The sequence below is a fragment of the Choloepus didactylus genome, chromosome 18 (assembly GCF_015220235.1).
Source record: "Choloepus didactylus isolate mChoDid1 chromosome 18, mChoDid1.pri, whole genome shotgun sequence".
Lineage (NCBI taxonomy): Eukaryota > Metazoa > Chordata > Mammalia > Pilosa > Megalonychidae > Choloepus > Choloepus didactylus.
Genome location: NC_051324.1, coordinates 41,129,090 through 41,148,176, shown reverse-complemented (window position 1 = coordinate 41,148,176; position 19,087 = coordinate 41,129,090). Strand labels below are relative to the sequence as shown.

The 19,087-nt window shown below is 39.0% G+C and overlaps 2 protein-coding genes across 6 annotated transcripts in view; one reads left to right on the top strand and one right to left on the bottom strand.

Moving 5' to 3' along the window:
* LOC119514389 (cytochrome c oxidase assembly protein COX11, mitochondrial) overlaps positions 1-1,628 on the bottom strand; it is a 72,690-nt gene extending 71,062 nt beyond the window's left edge. For all 4 annotated transcript variants that reach the window (XM_037810128.1, XM_037810130.1, XM_037810129.1 and 1 more), the window contains exon 1: positions 1,253-1,628. In XM_037810128.1, coding sequence (XP_037666056.1) covers positions 1,253-1,618 — 366 coding nt within the window. In that variant the 5' untranslated portion in view covers positions 1,619-1,628. The remainder of the gene's footprint in view (positions 1-1,252) is intronic.
* The window catches only part of TOM1L1 (target of myb1 like 1 membrane trafficking protein), a 115,058-nt gene that overhangs the window by 78,895 nt on the left and 17,076 nt on the right, over positions 1-19,087 (top strand). The window lies entirely within an intron of this gene.

Here is a 19,087-nt window from a genome sequence, read left to right as displayed (position 1 = left end):
CTTCTGCTTCAGTCATCATTGAAACAGGAAAAGGAAGTTGATTTCCACAAAGATAGTAAACCAGGGAATAACAATGGTGGCAGGGAAGAGTGGTAACTCCTATGAAAATCAGAGAGTCCCAAACTTTGCCACAAATTGAAATTACCTGAGGAATCTTTAAAAATTAACTGATGCCTGGCTCTCACCTCCAGACATTCTGATTTGTTAAGTAGGGTGACCTTGGCACTGGGATTTTTAACAGTCCCCAGGTGATTCTAATATGCAACAAAGTTTGGGAACCCCTGTCTTACAAATTGCTTGAATAAACATAACATGTAGCCATCACCTATGGCATGTTTTTAAAAAAGATACTCCTGGGCCCTACCCAAGATCTCCCAATCAGAATCTCTGGGATAGAGGTGCCCTGGCCTGTGTCATTAAGCTCTACAGGTGCTCCAAATGCTGAGTCAAGAACTAAATTACTGAGTGAAGAACTAACGAGAAACACATGAAATGGGTAAAGTTTTGCCTTTGTTGGTGGTTCGCAAACATTAGTCTTCATCAGCATCAGCTGGAGGGCTTATTAAACTACAAATTGCTACGCCCCACTCCCAGTTTCTGATTCTGTAAGTCGGAATGGAGCCCAAGAATGTGTTTTAAGAAGTTACCAGGTGATGCTGATGTTGCAGGCCCAGGACTATACTTTGAGAACTACTGTCGTAGAGCTTCTAATGTAAAAGGGGGCTCAAAGAAAACAAATTAGCTAATTCACGCTTCTTTGTATGGAACAACTGCTTCCAGTTTAAACACAATTAACTCCCATTTCCAGCGTTAACCTTGGCACACAAACCACAGGTGGCCACATAATGAATGTATTATATAAATAACATTTTAAAAAGGGGCATGTGCGTGGGCCGGGTATGGATGGGGTAAAGCAGACTATTCTAGATCCCGGATTACAGGCTGCGGACCTTTTTTTTCGGGGGGGTGGAGGTGTGGTAGTCTTGAGTTCAGGGAATTTCACTCTTTCAGAAATGCAGAGTGGTGTAAGCATGACCAGTACGGTGAATTGAGTTCTATTTACAGCTTTGCCACTAACTTCCTTGGTAAACCAAGTTACCCTAGAGCCCATTTGTCTTTCATAAAATAAATGGGCGTAAGACAGTCCTTAAACATCCATTCTATGACACCGTGGAGCGATCGCTGTAGTGGGATTTTTGCTGCACCTGCGCCCCTACTAATCCTGCCACCGAGTAGACAGCTCCGGCCCTACCTGGCAATAGAGCCGATAGAGGGGGACCGCGGCGTAAGAGGCCCCCAGCATGCCCACGGCAGCAGCGGCCACGTACGTGAGAAGCGTCTTATTCCGCCGCCTCCAGTCCTCCTTCTGGGCGCGCGTGAACGGGTTTGTGCTCTTCTGACGCCGCGACTGCACCACCAAATCTCGAGCCAGGCTCGGGCGCCCCCACGTCCGGAGCTGCCTAAGATCCTTTTCAGCACCTCCTGTCCCACGCCATCTCGGCCTGAGAAATGGCTCTACCCTATCTGGGTACCCAGGGTGACTCCACCGCCAGCCACATAAAGTGAACCGCCTCCATCCCAGACGGCAAAACCCTCCCATTGCCCCCGGAAAGAACATCAGAGAGTCAGGGACGGGAGGTCAAATCTCGCGATGCCTGTCCTTTCTCGCGATATTTGGGTTGAGCCCTCCGCTGCCTTGACTACAAAGCTTCTCAGGTAGCTGCTCTGTATTCGGGCTACGGAGGCCGGGTTGTGAGACAGCGGGTAAGTTCGCGTTCTGTTTCATGACTGTTCCTCCTTTGCTTTCCTTCAGTGTCTCTCTGACTTACGTTTACGGAGATGCCTTGGTTCCTCCGCGTGCAAGCTCATCATTACTTGGGATTGTACTCTTGGTTTTCTTAAACTCCTCCAGCCTTTGTCTCGACCTAGCGGCCCCCAGCGGCAGCTCTCCCGGGGACCTTTTACCTCGGGATCTCTGGTCGCCTGCTCGCTGCTTGGTGCATTGACTTGGACCCAAGGATTGCCTCCCCCAGGAAGCCTTCCTGTGTTAACCGTAGCTTTCTCGGCCACTCACAACATCTGCATTTCCTTAACCCCTGCACAATGTGTTTTTTCTTCTCTGAAGCCACTTTACCCCTCACATAGTGAAAATCACAACTTCTGGAGCGGGAGAAACGTTCTCAAACTAAAGTTTGTTTAATGGAGAGTGACAAGGATCTGAGGGTCACTTAAGGAAGGATTGAAGGAAATTGGGATCTTCCTCCTCTTCAAGACGAGACCTGTGTGGGATGTAATAGCTCTTCACTTATCTCTCAAAGGATAAACTAGGACCTGAGGGAGGCAGATGGCATTGCAGATTTCACTGTAATCGAAGGAATCATCTTTGTAGGAACTATAAAGTAGTGGTTAAGAACTCATGTCCTGAGGTTAGGCAGGTCTAAATTCATATCCGAGTCCTCACTACTGTCCTTGGGTTTTGGGTGGAGTTATTTGACCTCTGTAAGCCAAGGTTAGGTTGCCTCATTTAAAAAATGGGAATCATAATAGTAAATGAGAATATGCATATTAAATGATTTTTCAGTTCCTTAGGCATAGTAAATATTTAGTAAAATTGGGCTTTATTTCTAATAGGCAGAACAGATACATATACCTCCACTTCTGTGGATGAGGAAACGGAAGACTAGAGAAGTCTTCTATGACTACATATATTTATTCTACTCTTACTGCAGGTCAGACACTGTTTAAGCTACTGGTGTTACAGCACAGAACAATTGTGTATTCTAATGGGAGACTCAGTATAATCAAGTAACAGATACATAAATAAGGGAATTTCAGATAACAATGCAATGAAGACAATGGAATAGGATCATGTGATTGAAAGTGATGAGAAGGAATGGTAGTAAAGTAAGGCCTTTTTGAAAAGGTGACATTTGAGCCTAGCCCAGAATGGTCATAAGGTGCTACCTACACAATGGAAATTCCGGGCCCTGCAGAGGCCCAGAGACAGGAAGAAGCTGGTATAACTGAAGAACAGAAAGGAGGCCAGTGTTTTTAGCCTAGTGAGCAGGGAGAAAAGTGGTAGGAAATGGGGTCAGAGTAGGTACACAGGGGCCAGATAAAAGAGCCTTTTAAGCCATATCCAAGGATTTCAATTTTATTCTAAAAGTAATAGGAAGCTGTTGGAGTTTTTAAGTATGTAAATGACATTATCTGAATCACATTTTAAAAAAGATATTTGTTGCTTTGTGGAAAATGGATGAAAGGAGAGCAAGAATGCAAGTAGAACAGTTAGGAGGCAATTGCAGTACTCCAGGTGAATGTTGATAGTCACTTTGATTTTTTGTGGTTATAGGGTAAGAAAACATGCAGAGCCAATAAAATCCAAGTTTATTCTGATTCTTTTCTACTTGGCATGCTGTCTTTCAAACATTTTAGGAACCCCTATGAGACTACAAATGTATTCCTATTGTGTTATGGGAATGTTGGAAAATCTTTTCCATCCGCATGTACCTTGGTTCTTGTACCAAATTGTCAGCTGCTTCAGGACAAGACCTCACTCTTCTTTTTAAATTATTTTTCAGCCTGGAATCCACATGCAAACGTTAATGTCATGAAGCCAATAATACACTCCCTCCAACCACTCTTTCTCCAGGCAAGCCTTCCATGTAGCTCCAGTTAGCAATATAATTATATCAGTAATAGTGTCTTTGTCTTGGGCACGCCTGTATTTTGTCTTGTTTTTATAATTGCAAAATGGAGCTATTCATTTCAAGGTACACTAGTCTTGACAGCTGGTGTAGTTCTTTGTAGCTTTCTACTTTAAGGAAAAGAAAATATGCTTCATATCTGGTCTTAATATGATAATATAAAAAGATAATTCATGCTTATGAAGTGCTTTTGAATGATGATTTGAGTATTTTTGTTGATTTAGTTATTTTGAGAATCTACTGTGTAGAATCAAAGAATAGTCATTAGTTAAGCCTCCAATTAATTTTTTATTTTGAAATAATTTAAATTTTCTGTAAAAGTTGAAGAAATAGTACACACATTTCTCACATATCCTTCACCCAAATTCTCCTTAACGTTTCTACACCATTTGAGAAAAAGTTTTAGTCATAATGCCCCAATACAATAACATTAATATTTAAGTGTCTGTTTCTTAATTGCAAGAATATTCTCTCTTTCATAACCACAGTACAACCACCAAAATCAGGAAGTTAACATTGATCTAATTTATCATGTAATCCATGAACTCCGTTCAAATTTCCCCATTTGTTCCATTCATTTTCTTTTGAGGCCCAGGATGCAATCCAGGATTATATGTTGCATTGAGTTGTCATGTCTCTTAGTTTTTTTGAAGAAAAAAAAAAAAAACTTCAATCTTTCCTATCTTTCATGACCTTGACATTTTTGAAGAATACTGGATGATTGCTTGGTAGAATATCCCTCAGTTTGGGTTTATTTTCTCATAATTTATGTATCTTTGGGGAAAACATCATAGAAGTGATACTGTGGTCTTCTCAGTGAAATCCTCTTGGGAGTCACATGATGTCAGTTTGTTCCATTTGGTGATGTTAACCGTTTTTAGAATAACGAATATTTTACTAAAACATAAGATTTACAAAAGTTTTCGGACAAGCCATACAAAATGGTCGCAAGCTTTTTTTTTTTTAAGGGAGAATTCTACACTTGACAGCAAAGTCACAATGTTATTGGTGAGGGCTGTGATGTTTGTTTATTATGTTCCCATTATGGTTCACACAATCAAGCTTGTCCATCTGCAGCATCTAAATAAAGTTAGACTTGGCTAGAGGGTGTATTCTAAAGGACAACTGGTTACCTGCTTTTAACCAACGCATTTAATTAGATCATCGTAAAAAGGGGGGAAAGGAGCTCATAAAATTAAAACTACCTCCCTCCTCAAAATTAAAAAATAAAATAAAGAAAAACACCCACACCGCTGCAGGTAGTCCTGACAATTACCTTCATTCATAGTGCTTCATACTTAAACCATGATAGGGGAAATTAATAAACGTTTGCAACAATCCAGATGATTCTTCTAGCCTCTTCTCAGGCTTTACAGCGGTGATCAGGACAAGACATAGATTTGCTGATGTGCATTTAATCACCAAAGAACTGAAAATGTCTGTGCTTTTATTCTGTAATGTTTCCAAGACTGTGTCCATTAAATACAAAGAAAAAAGAAAGTCTTGGTAGAACAAAAGTGATACACACTTAATGATCAGATCGATTTTAATTATTCATGGCATATAGCCTCCCTAGTCCATGCTCTAGCTGTTTCTATGGCTTGGGTTTTGTTGGTCTTCCCCTGCTGCACTACTTCATTTGCTGTCATGAAGCCTGGATCAATAGCAGAACTGTGTGATCTACAGTGCTGGGGACCATTTATCTTTCAAAATACTATATCTAAACATATTCTTCCCAACTTGTCTTCATTAGGGTAATACATTTTAGTCATGAAGTGTACTTTAGGGGTTGCCATTGGGTATTCTGGAAGGAATAGTTCAGGTTTAAGAGTCCCTCCCTCAGAAGGGGACTCTTGGAGGCAAGTAATGACCACATGAAAATAACAGGTGTTTCATTGAATTCTGCTTTAATACCATGAACTAGTTCTGCCAGCAAACGCTGGGGTTTCCTTGATAATCTTGTGGGGCAGCCCAGCCATCTGTCAGAACTCTGGTGATGTTAACTTTTATCACTTTTTAAAGATTGTGTCTGACAGACTTCTCAACTATAGGGTTAATTAATAAATATGTTGCACTTAATAATTAATAAGCTATTAATGTATTTTGTGGCAAATGCTTTGAGACTGTGTAGATGTTCTGTGCCTCATCAAACTTCCTCCTTTCAGAATTAGGATCCATTGGTAATTCTTGCTTGAGTCAATTATTGCTGTCATGGGTACCAAATAGTGATTTTGTTATTTGATCACTCTTTCTAGACTTATTAGTTGACATTAAGCTGTAGGGTAGAACTTTCTCTTTTCCTTCATAGATTTTTTTTAATTCATTTCCTTATTTATGTCAGTATAGGTTTATGGATTTCTATTTTAATCAAGGCTTGGTATTACTATAATTTTTCATTCTGATCCTCAAATTTTCCCAGACTTGGCTAGTGAAAGCCTTTTAAAACTGACTCTTGTGTCCTTTTGACATGTTCCCATTATTTTTGATCACTTTTTCTCTTTTGGAATGAGCTGTTCTGGGTTCATCTTGTATTTTCTCATCCTCGCCATTTCTTCAAGGAGTTTTATTTCCTTTAGTACAATATTGCATTTAGAAACAAAATCTGGTTACTGGAATTGTTCATCGCTATAGGGGCCTGTGTGTGTAAACAGATAGAAATATATGTATGCCTAACAGGGAGAAATCTGGCTATCATTATCTTCATTGTACAGGCTTAATCCCTCTTGTAGGTAACCAAACTACAACAGCAGAAAATTTGGTCCCAGATGTGTGATCTCATCCTTAACTGGCATACTAGCAAAAGCTGGGCATTAGACGGCCCTCCTCCTCCCTCCCTCCTGCCACAAACTGCAGACTTGGCACCAGCTAAAAGCTTAGTAGGAAATAGTGAAGGGGAAGGAGGAAAGAGGGAAGCCCAGTTAGGAAGCTCAGCTCCAGACATTTTAGAAGGGGTAGAAGGAAGGAGGAAAGGCCATTTAGGAAGTTTGGACCTGGTCACATCGGTCCTCTCCCTACCTGCTTTCCAAGCTCAGGTGATGAAGGAGAAGGGGCCAATCTCCTAATTTTATAGACAAGTAACAGGCTTAGAAGGATGAAGTGACTTGCCCAAGCTCATTCAGTTGGGTAGTGGCAGAGCTGGAGCTCAAACTTAGATTTTTCTGACCCCTTGCTCCTTGCTATTTTTACTGCACCTTGTAAAAAGCAGCCTTATAATGGACAACAAAAGTGGGAGCGTTCCTCCTGAATATTAGGAAATTTATTTTTGTCTCAGTTAAAATCATCATTAATGTCTGTCTCAGATATGGCACATTTCGAAATTCTTTATTTCTTAGCTAGAGAAAACAGTTGAAGCAGAGTTGAACATAGGATCAGGGTTGAAGACCAGAGTTGGAACCTGGATCCAAAGGAGTTCTGATAGTAATAGATGTACTAATGGGTAGGTACAATAATAATATAGCATTGGGAGAAAACAAAATATATCTTTTTATAAAGCTATAATGAATAGCCCTAGGCTACAAGTCCTGTGAGTTTGAGTGTACTTGTGATACTTCATAAATCATTATGGTAACTGATGTTATGAATGCAGTGGGAGCACCTCAGGGCAAGGCTGGGATAACCCTGTTAGGCAGATGAAGGTGTTGATTACACGCTTAAAATATCAAGGGCTGCACTGGCATTTCCTATCTAGCACATATATTTGTAATGTCTTTCTTCATCGATAAATAATTAAACCTTGTAAATTCTTCTGTTAGCTATGTTGATGTCCAATTTTTCATATCAGGTAAAATAGGTTTGTTTTTCATGCAAATTATTTTGATAGCCAAATAATGTTTTCTTATCTGATTATTGGTTTTCAGGCTTCTGAAGACTTAAGGATTATAAAGGTGTATAGTTTTAAAATTTTGGTTTGTAGTTAAATTTTTTTTTTTTTAGTTTTTTAAAAAATGCATAATCTAAATTAAGAAATTTACAACTTAAATTTTAATAGGTTAGTCATTGAACTGTATTTCCTCATTGTCTATTTGCTTAATAAAGCTATTGGATCCATTTGGGAATATGAAATATCTAACAATTATTCCAACAGTACTAACAACTGTTTGGTCGCTATTTATTACAATACTTTCCTTGTTCCTAAAAGAGAAAGAATGATGTAATTGAATAAATATTAAGAACAAATGAATTGTAGTTAGCTTGAGAATAAGCTGGGTGATCATTGTTTTCCAGTTATTGTACAATAATACTATGAAGTTGCGTCAATAAATCTTGGTATCCTAGTTTCTTATTTCCTGGCAACTGCCTTTATGTCATGTTTTTGTTGGGCTACTCCATTTAAAACATCTTGAATAAATTTATATGATACGGTATCAGAGAAGGTGAAATTAAGACAAATCATTCATTAGAAGGCATTTGTTTATTCAAGTAACATTTGTCAAGATCAGGGCAGGCTTCACAGGGATGCACTCTGTGCATTGGCATGGGGCCCTATACTTAAAAGGGCCCTGTGCTTGGCTTATTGCTCTACTGTTGCCATCAGAATTCTTAATTTTTGAACATGGGGCCCAGCACTGTTATTTTGTAGTAGGACCCAGAAACTATGTGACCCACAAATTATCCTGGTCAACATAATATGTGTGTATGTGTATATACATATATAGAATACAATATTATATCCCAAATGGACTGACATTCTGACTCAATTCAAGCTAAAGCACAGAAGGCCATTTGGAATAAGCAGGTTTAAAAGGCAATAGCAGAAAACCAAGAAAAATGCAAAAGCAGAGAGCCCAAGCTCCAGTAGGTTAAAGGTAAGAGTCAAGCCACAAGACAAAATACAGGTCACTCAAGAATAGTCAGGTTATGTGAAATAAGATGAAGCAAAAATCTAAAATCCATACCATGGCCCATAAGACTGTAGGCCATCTAGACCCTACCTACTTCTCTACCCTCACCCCAACTCCTTCGTTCACCATGCTCCAGCCATACTTGCCTTCTTTTTGTTCTGTAAAATGCCCCAAGTTTGTTTTGCTGCCTTGGGACTCCAACTGGTTTTGTTTTTTTTTTTTTAATTCAGTTTTATTGAGATCTATTCACGTACCATACAGTCATCCACAGTGTACATCATGTAGTTGTGCATTCATCACCCCAATCAATTTTTGAATATTTTCCTTACTCCAAAAAGAATAAAAATAATAATAAATACAAAAGTAAAAAAGATCACCCAAAGCATTCTATCCCCCTCATCCACCATATTTTTCATTTAGCTTTTGTCCCCATTTTTCTACTCATCTGTCCATACACTGGATAAAAGGAGTGTGAGCCACAAGGTTTTCACAATCACACAGTCACACCATGTAAGCTGCATAGTTTTTAGCTGGAATATTGCTAGCCCATCTAAATTAGCCCTCCTCTGCTGAGTCACATTTGATCACATCACCTTGCAGTATCTGAAATGTAGTTCACTTCATTGTTCGCTTTTTTTGTTGTTATTTTTCTCCTTCTGCTAGAATGTAAATGCTGTGAGTGCAGAAACCTTGTCTTGTTGGCCATATTATCACAAACACTTAGTATAGTACCTGCACACGAGTCTGCTGGGTAAATGTTTGTTGAATAAATATATGAATCAGAGCAAGCAGAAGGCTGTCAGGTAGTCCAGGAAAACTTCTAAGAGCAGAGAGTTGTTGCTGTGATGAAGATCTCATGTTTCAAGGAGCTTAAAACTCTTCCTTTGACTTTTCTATTTAGAGCAGAACTTTAGGGCCTAAATTGGCCTTACTTGTGACTCTCATGTTTGGGATCATTTACATTTACAAATAAGATTGCAGTTGTTTTGTTTGAATTTATGATCATGTCTTCCATCCAGATTTAAGACTCAGCAGGCATGTTCATATTATCAAAGAAATGGTTGAATTGAAGGGCAGGAAGTGAGGAAAGAGAGACAGCAGGGGTCAAGCAGAGAAGACCTGGTCTCCTGCATCAGAACTTTCTCTTTGACAGTGATATCATGGAACAGAACTTGGAACTAGGAGACTTGGTTTGACTCTTAGCTCTGTCAATAGCCCAATGAATGATCATGCCCTGAAGATTTCACCCAGTACAGAATTTCTTTGTTTCACTTCATTAAATTTAAGTTTTCTAAGATATGGGCCCTGAGGAAGAACTGACCCAAGGTTGTCTACTTTTTCTGTTTAATAGCGTGTTTGTCTCTGAGATAATAAAATGCACAGGATAGCTTTATCCAAATTTTATTTCTTTTGTAAAATGGAGCAAATAAGCTTATGGGATAGCAAGCTGCAGGCATCATTTTGTTACCTTATTTGTTTACTTATTCCAAAAACATGTCTTGAAAATTGAAAGCTTATTATGTGATATTTTTCTAGATGTCAATTAACCAAAGGTTCATTCAACAGTTATTTGTTGATTGCCTGCTCTGTTCCATGTTCTGGTGAAATAGCAATGGGCATATGAAATATAATCTTTGCTCCTACAAAGGTAACATTCCTAGAGAGGAAGACAGACATTAAGCAAATAATAGCAATAAAACGGTGAGTGCTGTGACAGAGAAGTATGGGCTGAATTAGGGAAATACAGTAGGGATACCTAACCTAATCTGAGTCAAGGAAAGCTTCCCTGAGAAAGTGAATTAAGTGGAGTCTTGAAGGATGAATAGAAATTAGTCAAGGCAGTAGGAGCTTTAGTCAGTCAGTGACATAATCAAATTTGCATTTTTTATTTTCTTGGCAACAATGTGGTGTGTGTATTAGAGGGACATGACTGGAATCGAAGAGACTTTTTAGAAGCCTGTTGCAGTAAACTAGGCAGGAGGTGTGTAAGACGTGCTGCCTACCTTTAAGGAGCCAGAGAGACTGGCATGCACCCAACTAACTATAAAACGATTGTAACTGTTACGATAGAAGTATGTGCTGTGAGAGAACAAAGGGGAGCAAAATTAATTCTTTCTGGTATGGCCCAGGAAGTCTTTACAAAAGAAATGACATATGACCTTAAGTCTTCAAAAATAAATAGGAATTTGGCCCCAGAACATTTCTTGTAGAGAAAACAGCATGAGCAAAGGCCTAGAGGCGCTGAAAGTGCTTGGACTCTCTTGGGAATGGCGAATGGTCCAGAATAGCAAGAACATGGGATATTTGGAGGTGGATGTTAGCGTCTGGTGGAAGATATGATTAGAAAGTAGTTTGAAGCTAAATGTATGCCAAGTTAGGGAATCTGGACTTTGTCCTAAAGGTAAAAGGAAGCTTTCAAAGGCTTTTAAGCAACTGAGTATCATCGTTCAAATCTGTTAGAGAAAGGTAACTGGTAGCAATGTTGAGGAAAGAGTGGAAAGGGACGAAGTCAGAGGCAGAGGGATGGGTTAAGGAATTATTACATTATTCCAGGTAAGCCAGAAGAGGGCCTGCATTCCAGCACTGGCAGTGGGAATGAAGAGGAAGGAATGATTGATTTTAGTGGAAGAATTTATAGACCTTTGTTCCCTATGTTTTTGCCTGACATTTTTGGACTAGTTGAGCAAATTGACCTGTTTATCATATCTGATTTCACTGTTAAATATCAAGATACCAGTTTGCTTGGATTTTTTTAAGCATGGTGGTTATACCTTTTGGGGTATATAAGCATAATACCATTAACCAATGAATTGTATAAATTTTATGTAATTGTGACATTTAAGATTGGGCCACAGCCTAGGGCTAAAATGAATGAGCCATTATAAAAGTAAGAATACTAGCAAATATGTGTGTGTGTGTGTATATATATATATATATTTATATATTTGTAACCTTGTTCTCAGAGACCCTTTAGTCAAATACCCCTGTTCCAACCCAGCTTAGCCCCAAGACTGAAGAAGACGTCAGGCATGGGGTTAGACATGAGTTTAAGAGGACTTACTGACAGGAGATGATTGTTCCACAGCGGCGGCTGGGAAAGATGGAAGTTAGCGCTGCACAAAAGCAGGGGGTGCCAGGGGGTGGTTTATAAGGGTTAGGACAAGGACATTTCATAGGGTGTGAGAACAGTGTTTCTGCAGGGTCTTGTGACAGGGGTCTGGAAATTTGTTATCAACAGTGATCATCAGGAGGGGGGAGTTTTAGTGCTTTGTTTAGGATACATTCTTTCCTCCCCTGGGAGGTCTGATGACTTTTAATGTCTGTCCAGTCAAGTAGGTGGCTGCATGAAATCACTAAGGAGGGGAGGGGGCCCTTTGTGATTCTGAATATCTGCTACCATTGTATATTTAATGCTTTTTTCTCTTTTCTTATGGTAAACCAAAGGGGTTGGCATTTTGTGACTGTTGTCGGTTTTTCTTGAGTACATCACTCTAGGATCTAAGAACAGAATTTAAATTAAACATAGTTGTAAGAATGAAGAAAAATATATAGTTGCCGAACTTGTGTGACCTACTGTTCTCAGTCCAGGAATTACACTTGTTTACTGTTTAAGGTGGCTTGAATTGGTAATAGACGTTACCACAACTCTTGTTTTGTCCCAGGAAAATTGGTGGCAAGGATCAGGTATCTCCCTCTTTGAAGCAGTTTCCTGTTTTTTTCCCAGAGTTGGGTTGTATGTTATAGGCATATACACCCCCAAGACAAATGAGCAGCATTCCTGAACTGCTTATATTTCTGAAAGGAAAAAAAAAAGCTCCAACAGAGGGAATATTACCTTTGTGTATAGAATAAAAGAGACAGTAAAACAACCTTTGACTTTTGTCTCCTGGTTTTCCAAAACTTTCATTTCATTTAAAAAGGGTCTGTCAAGTAAAGTCTTGCCTAGGGGAGGGAGTCATACCTTATTTTGTCAATTCTAGGATTATGTTAGTTAGCTAATGTTATCTTGATGAATCATTACTATGATAAGGTCTGCAAGTTGCCACAGTTTCTAAATGCTGCAACATTGTGCTTGTCTCTTCAAGTATAATACTGAATCTATAGGTCTGACTTTGTAACTAGAAATATTTACAATTTTAGTGTTAGCTTAAGTGAATCAATAAATGGTAAGCATTTCTAGCTTGTCAGTCACAGAATCCAGACAGGTTATTTATTGGGTAACCAGCACCATCGTGGCCTCCTCCTCTCTTGAAATGACCTTGAAGTAAAATTTCATGACACTACGAGTTTTTTCCTCCCCTCCAGTCTATCCCAAATGACCTGACTGCAAGCCACCCTATTCCATTCCTGGGCAAGACTGATCTTAAGGGTACTTGTACATTTTAAAAAGAAAATCTTTCTTTCAAAAAGATATTGGGGGACTTTATAGTTTAGTAAGCTTAGAACGGAATTTTGGGCTTGCAGAGCAAAGAAAGGAGCTTTAAAGATCATTTTATGAATGAACTTATTTTACATGTGAAAAAACTGGGGAGCAGAGTAGTTAAGTAGCTGCTTAAAGTCACATGGGTAGTGGGCAACAGAAATGAAACTCAAAACTTGGATGTCTCAACCTCTAGACTAAGGCTCTTTCCAATACAGTATGGACCTCTAAATATAAAGCCAGGGCCAAAGACTATTACAAAGTGTTTCTTTTTTAAACAGACTATAGAAGGCTAATTTCAGCAGAAATTAACAAAATAGTTTGTACTATGATTCTGTTTGCTATGAGTTTTATTTTTTAATTATAGCAGAAAAAGTACATTTTATTTGTTTTAACTGCCTATCAATTTGCTGACAAAGGCGTAATCATAAAAAGCATATAACCAGCTTTCTTTGGTGAATCTAATATCAATGTTGTTTTATGTTTCAACCTGCAAAATTTGTGTATCTGTTAGTAGGTGGAGATGAAAGAGAAGAATGACATAAACGGAGAAAGACAGTAAAGGAAATATAACAAGAAGGAACTAATTTTAAGTATTAGATGCCAAGAAAAAAGCCTAAACATAACTTTTTGATATTTTTCCCTTTTTATCAAAATAATATATCAAAGTAATATATACTCACCGAAAACATATAGAAAATAGGAAATAATGTAAAGAAGAAAATAACAGTAAATTTTAAAATAACAGTAATTCCAACTATCAGGTATTATTATTGTTTACATTTTAGTGTATATTTTTCCATAAATGTAATTTACAAAGATGAGATCATTCTATAAATTCTATTTTGTACCTTGATATTATTTTTCACCTAATAATGTATTGGAGGCTTCTTTCCAAAGTAACAAATATGAAGGAATTGATCATTTTTGATGACTCTGTAGCACTTTAGTATGTAGATATACTGTAAATTATTTAACCAATTATCAGTTTTTACAAATGTTTTGCCATTATTAACTTTTCTGTAATGGTGTTCATGAAGTTGCAAATACTTTATGTACTTTTTGGATCACCTCTTGCCAATCATGTAGTATTGAAAGAACCTAGTCTCTTTTCTTAGATTTGGATTTTCCACCAATACTCATATTCTATAATCTCCAGTTGCCCCTCATTAAAATATTTTTTCTCTTTTCTCCTTGTTCATAATAATTTATTAAATGTGCTAATTTTTCACTTTTGAGGAATATTTTCCAAGTGCTACAAACCATACTTAACATACTTTTCTTAGATATTTTTAATCCCCTTGTTTGAACATAAAATTAAGGAAGTATACCATATGGCCTTGCTCTATCTGGGATCTGGTTACTTTATGTAGTGTGTGAACCTGAATATTCAATTAAATCTCTCCTTTATGCCCTTGGAAAGACTAACAGTGATGTCTCCTTTTAAAAAAAAAAGGCTCTGAGCTCCTTTTTTTAATTTTGTTTCCTGGCTAGTAACATAAGCATCAACTTCCACGTTCAATAATGTTAGAAACCAGCATTATACAAAAAATGCTCACCTGGTTCTGGAGGAGAAAAGAATTTCTTTATGATCTTGCAAGAAAGGGCACACAGCCAAAAATGTGGTAGGCTGGTGCACCAGAGGAAGAGAATGGCGAGCTTTTAGTCTCCTATTCCTAATGCGCAAGTCCCTCCCCTGTTTCCCCATTGGCTGGGTACTACAGAGGTTACAGTCTATCCGAGAGAACTAACTAGCCCATACAGCCTATCCAAGAGAGCCAGCTACCTCATTATTGAGATTTTGAATTGATCAGCCTATCTGAGAGAGTTCATTCGGTTTAAATTTTCTGCTGGGAGTTCCCGCCTCTGATTTTACCTCATGTCTCTTTACATTCCAGTAACCATGGTTACTTTTCCATATAAGGAGCTGGTGCAGATTCTCTCTTTCTTCCCTTTACCACAGGGCTTGTTTAAGCTGGTTCTGCCTCCATTTTCCCTATTCCATGCTGTCTCTATGTGAAAGCTAAACTTATCCCTTTCTTATAGATTCCCTCCTCTTTTTTTTTAAACTCTTTCAGTTTTCACATTTTCATAGGGGTTTTTCTTTTTATGGGGGGTATAGATTGTTTTGCTGATATTCTTGATTAGAGTGGTTTTGATGGGTCTTTGAACTAGTCTCTGGGCACATGGGATGATGTAGCACCCAGCTGTTGTAAACCTTTTGGCTGGAATGATAAGGAAAATTAAAATAGATGTTGCGATTCCTTTCTATTTCTCAAACCAATTTTCTAACCTTTCTGTGAGTGGGTTGTTAATGCTAGAATTTTTTGCTAGTTCCTGAAATAAGGCTGTTAAGCCTTGTAGAGCTTAGTTCCATCAGGTGCTGTATTATTGGGGATGAATGTGCAACAATTTCCCCCAACTATAGCACAGACACCTCCTTTTTCAGCTAGCATCATGTCTAGGGCCATTCCGTTTTTCCATGCCATTCAGCTAGTGGTGTCTAACTGTTCTGCTATTCCTTTAATGACATTCCTGGTATAGTTGATCTACATTTTTATTGATGGTGACCCACCAGAATAAGGATGATTCAAATCCTGCAGCTACTTGATTTTTAGCTTTAAACTCATTAGGAACTTCCCGGGAAACCCCTATACTATCTACATAAATTTTTTTTTTTTTTTTTTTTTTTGAAGGAACCAGGTACATTTTGTACATTTTTCTTTTCTCCTTTGCCTTGGGTTGGACCTTCTTATTACTTTCAAATGCCAGGGTAAATGAGATAGCCAATTGAACCAGAGCACAGGTTCCTCCCCACTTTTCAGGTAGTGTTGGCCAGAGGATGCCCTTCCCGAAGTACCACCAGCGGTCTGCTCGGGGTATAGTTAGGCTGGAGAAGTTGCCAGTACTATCCTTGCTCACATTCCACACCTGTGTACACAAAGCCATGGTACCAAGATCCTGGAGCCCTTCTTCCCATCTGGAGAGACAGGCAGAGTGGTTTCTGGGACCAAGGCGAGACGCTGGTATGGCTTTGACACTTCCCTTCTGGACTGGAGGGGAAAGGGAGGACAACGTACTACAACTTTCACCAGGAGTAGCATTTTGAAAGAGGAGTGTTATACATTTAAACTCCTTTTCATGCTTTTTCATCCCCAAGGGGAAGGGCATAATCTGAACAGTGGGTTGTTTGGTTGGACAAGCGTAACAGTCACTTCTGTTTAGACCCTGGATGGTATATTTGACCCATTCTACCCAGGCATTTGTATTTCCATAACCTGTCTCTATTTCTATGGTCTGCTTTAAGTCTTTGGCCTTAAGTATTCTAATGACTTTGGGGTCAATTTGAACTGGAGAGTTAAACTCCAGCCAAGTTTCCCTTAATGGTTTTTCCTCCAACCTGGGTAAGACCCATCCCTCATACTGTGTGGTCCACCAAACAGTGTTCCAAGAATAACAGGGGTCAGGTGACTCATAAGTTATACTCTCAAATGTTCACCCCCCAACAATCTTGCTCTCTATTTGAACAGTCTGTTTACATAAATGCTTATATTCCTCCCTCAGCTGTCACTGATGTTTTAGATTTTTACAGCTAATTACTTGACAAACATTAAATTGTACAGTTTGAGATTCTAAGCCTTTGACTACACTTATAACCAGCTTAGCAGAACCTGTTACTCCTTAAATATTGAACATTATGATCAGTACAAGCAATTTCATCATTAAGCTACACACAGAGCACAATGCAAACACAGGGTTTAATCCAGCCCTTCCTCCCTCCTAGTATGTTCTTTCAACTGTTGTCTATTTAGAGTGATCCTTAGGGGATCTGAGGTGGGAGTCACTTTCCAGGATTCGGGTTGAGTTGCTAGATACTTATCGTCTGGTTCAGGCACTGGTCCCTTTACTCGTGTGTAATGAGTCCAGCCTCTTTCTGCTGTTCGGACTACCGTCTCAGTCATCAGCAAGACTTGATAGGGTCCCTCCCAGATCGGTTGAAGTTTGGATTCTTTCCACGACTGGATCAGAACCCAGCTGCCAGGCTGATGTCGATGGGCAGCAAATTCAAGAGGCGGGGTCTGAGCCAGCAGTCCACGGTGCCTGAGAGATGATAAAGTAGAAGACAAGGCCAGTATATAATCCTTAAGGAAAAGATCCTTCCTGTCTAGGGAGGGGAGCTCTCCAGTCCTCCTGGGGAAAGGCAAACCAAAAAGCAAAGGCCTACACCTCCAAATTGCCTAAGTACTAAATCACACATGGCTTGCACCTCTCTAATGACTCCCCTAGTGTAAAATTGCTAATACCTACTTTAGGTACAGACACTCCTGAAGTCATGTGCATGAAGAGCAGCAAGAACTTACCAACATTTTGGGCTGGAACAATTAGACTAAAAGACAACAATAATTTACAATAACCCAAGATTAATGAACACAAAAAGGCTTACCATTCTTAAATGCCTACTTAAAATTCAGTCTTTAGTACACCTAATTTAGTGATGCTTGAATATACTTGATTGACATATATGTATATCCTGAACATACACACAAGTTTTGCTGTCAGATGAGTAAAAACCCATTCTCCAGGGAGAGGAGAACAAGCCTTGGTGTATAGTATTTGACAATATATGTGATGTCTTTATTCCTATTAGACCCAATTTTAAGATAGCAACCTGGCAGCACCAAAGGGAGAGCTGGGAAGAGATATGAACCGCTGACTGTCCCAAGTTTGTTTAATTCAGCTTTAGTGAACCTTAACCCCATTTATAGGAACATTTACTTGCACTTTGAGTATGGACCTTTTGCTTTTGCCCAAAATATATCAGCAAAACCATACTGCTTTTTACAAGAATACACAGTCCCATATATCTGGAACACAGACAGACACATGTAACTTATATACACGCTCATAACCATACAAAACAGACATATGTTATGCCCATTTGCAAGCATGTATAGCCAATACACTACTGTACACATACATAGAAAACCTTTACACAGTTTATCTCACTTTTTTTCATTCTTCACACTATTGTGAAACTGCACACAATTGCCCAGCTTTAGAGTACACACAAACTAGTATACGCTATAAAGACACAAAGAAATAGCTTCAGTTTGCTAAAGATGAGAACACAGGAAATTTTTGCCAAGTTTTAAATTATACACTGACAAACTTCCACAGTTCCAAAGACTCCTATGTAATTATATTACATGCTTTCATTACATACAAATACAACTATCCCACATCCCTGTGTAACATACAACTTAAACTTCCATTAGATTCATGAAGTTTTAACTCTCAGAATGCATCCAAATACAGTCCCAGAAAATGTGCATATAACTTCCTGTGCACCCTGATACATACATTAAGGAACTTTAAATGTAACTTCCACATGCCTTAGACTTAATTACACAACACACTAAAATATGTAAATGTATTCATTAATACCTATTTAGCCCCACATAAGTATACGAATAGAGAATCACACAAACCCCATGCTACAAATTCCCCCTTCTTCTTCTTTTTTTTTTTAAACTGCTCCCATGACTTCTCTATCTCACTGTTGTCTGTTTCCTCCCTGCCTTGTAGACTCTCTGAATATTTCCTCCAATGGCTTATTCAGCCATTCATCAATTTTTTTGGATCTTTTCTGAATATTAGGCTAAAATTCCTTTATATAGCTGACCTTTCAAAATCTGAGAGTCATTAACAGAATGACATTGTATTCTTGGGGCTTGAGAGAGCGGGAGTCCAACCCTTTTCAGAGGCTTTTGTGGCAGCCCTTTTCTCTCCAAAGTCTGGGGTGATATTGGGGAGATTACCTTTTTGGCCCCACCCTCCTTAAACATCGGGGTGCCACCCGGACTCTGCCTCTCCAGGGCAAAGGCCCTACCTTCTCTGAACAGTGGGGTGGCGGCCAGGCTCTCCCCATTCCCCTGGGAATGTGCTCCACCCTCTGGGTCCTGCGGTGGCAAAACTTTTGCAGAGCATTGAGGCGGAAGGCCCACCCTCAACCTCCAGGGCAAACTCACCCTTTTCATGCATGTGGGTCACTCCACTTTCCCAGCCCGAGACCACTTGACTTCAGACCTCAACTTCCATCGTTCTTTTGGGGATATGGG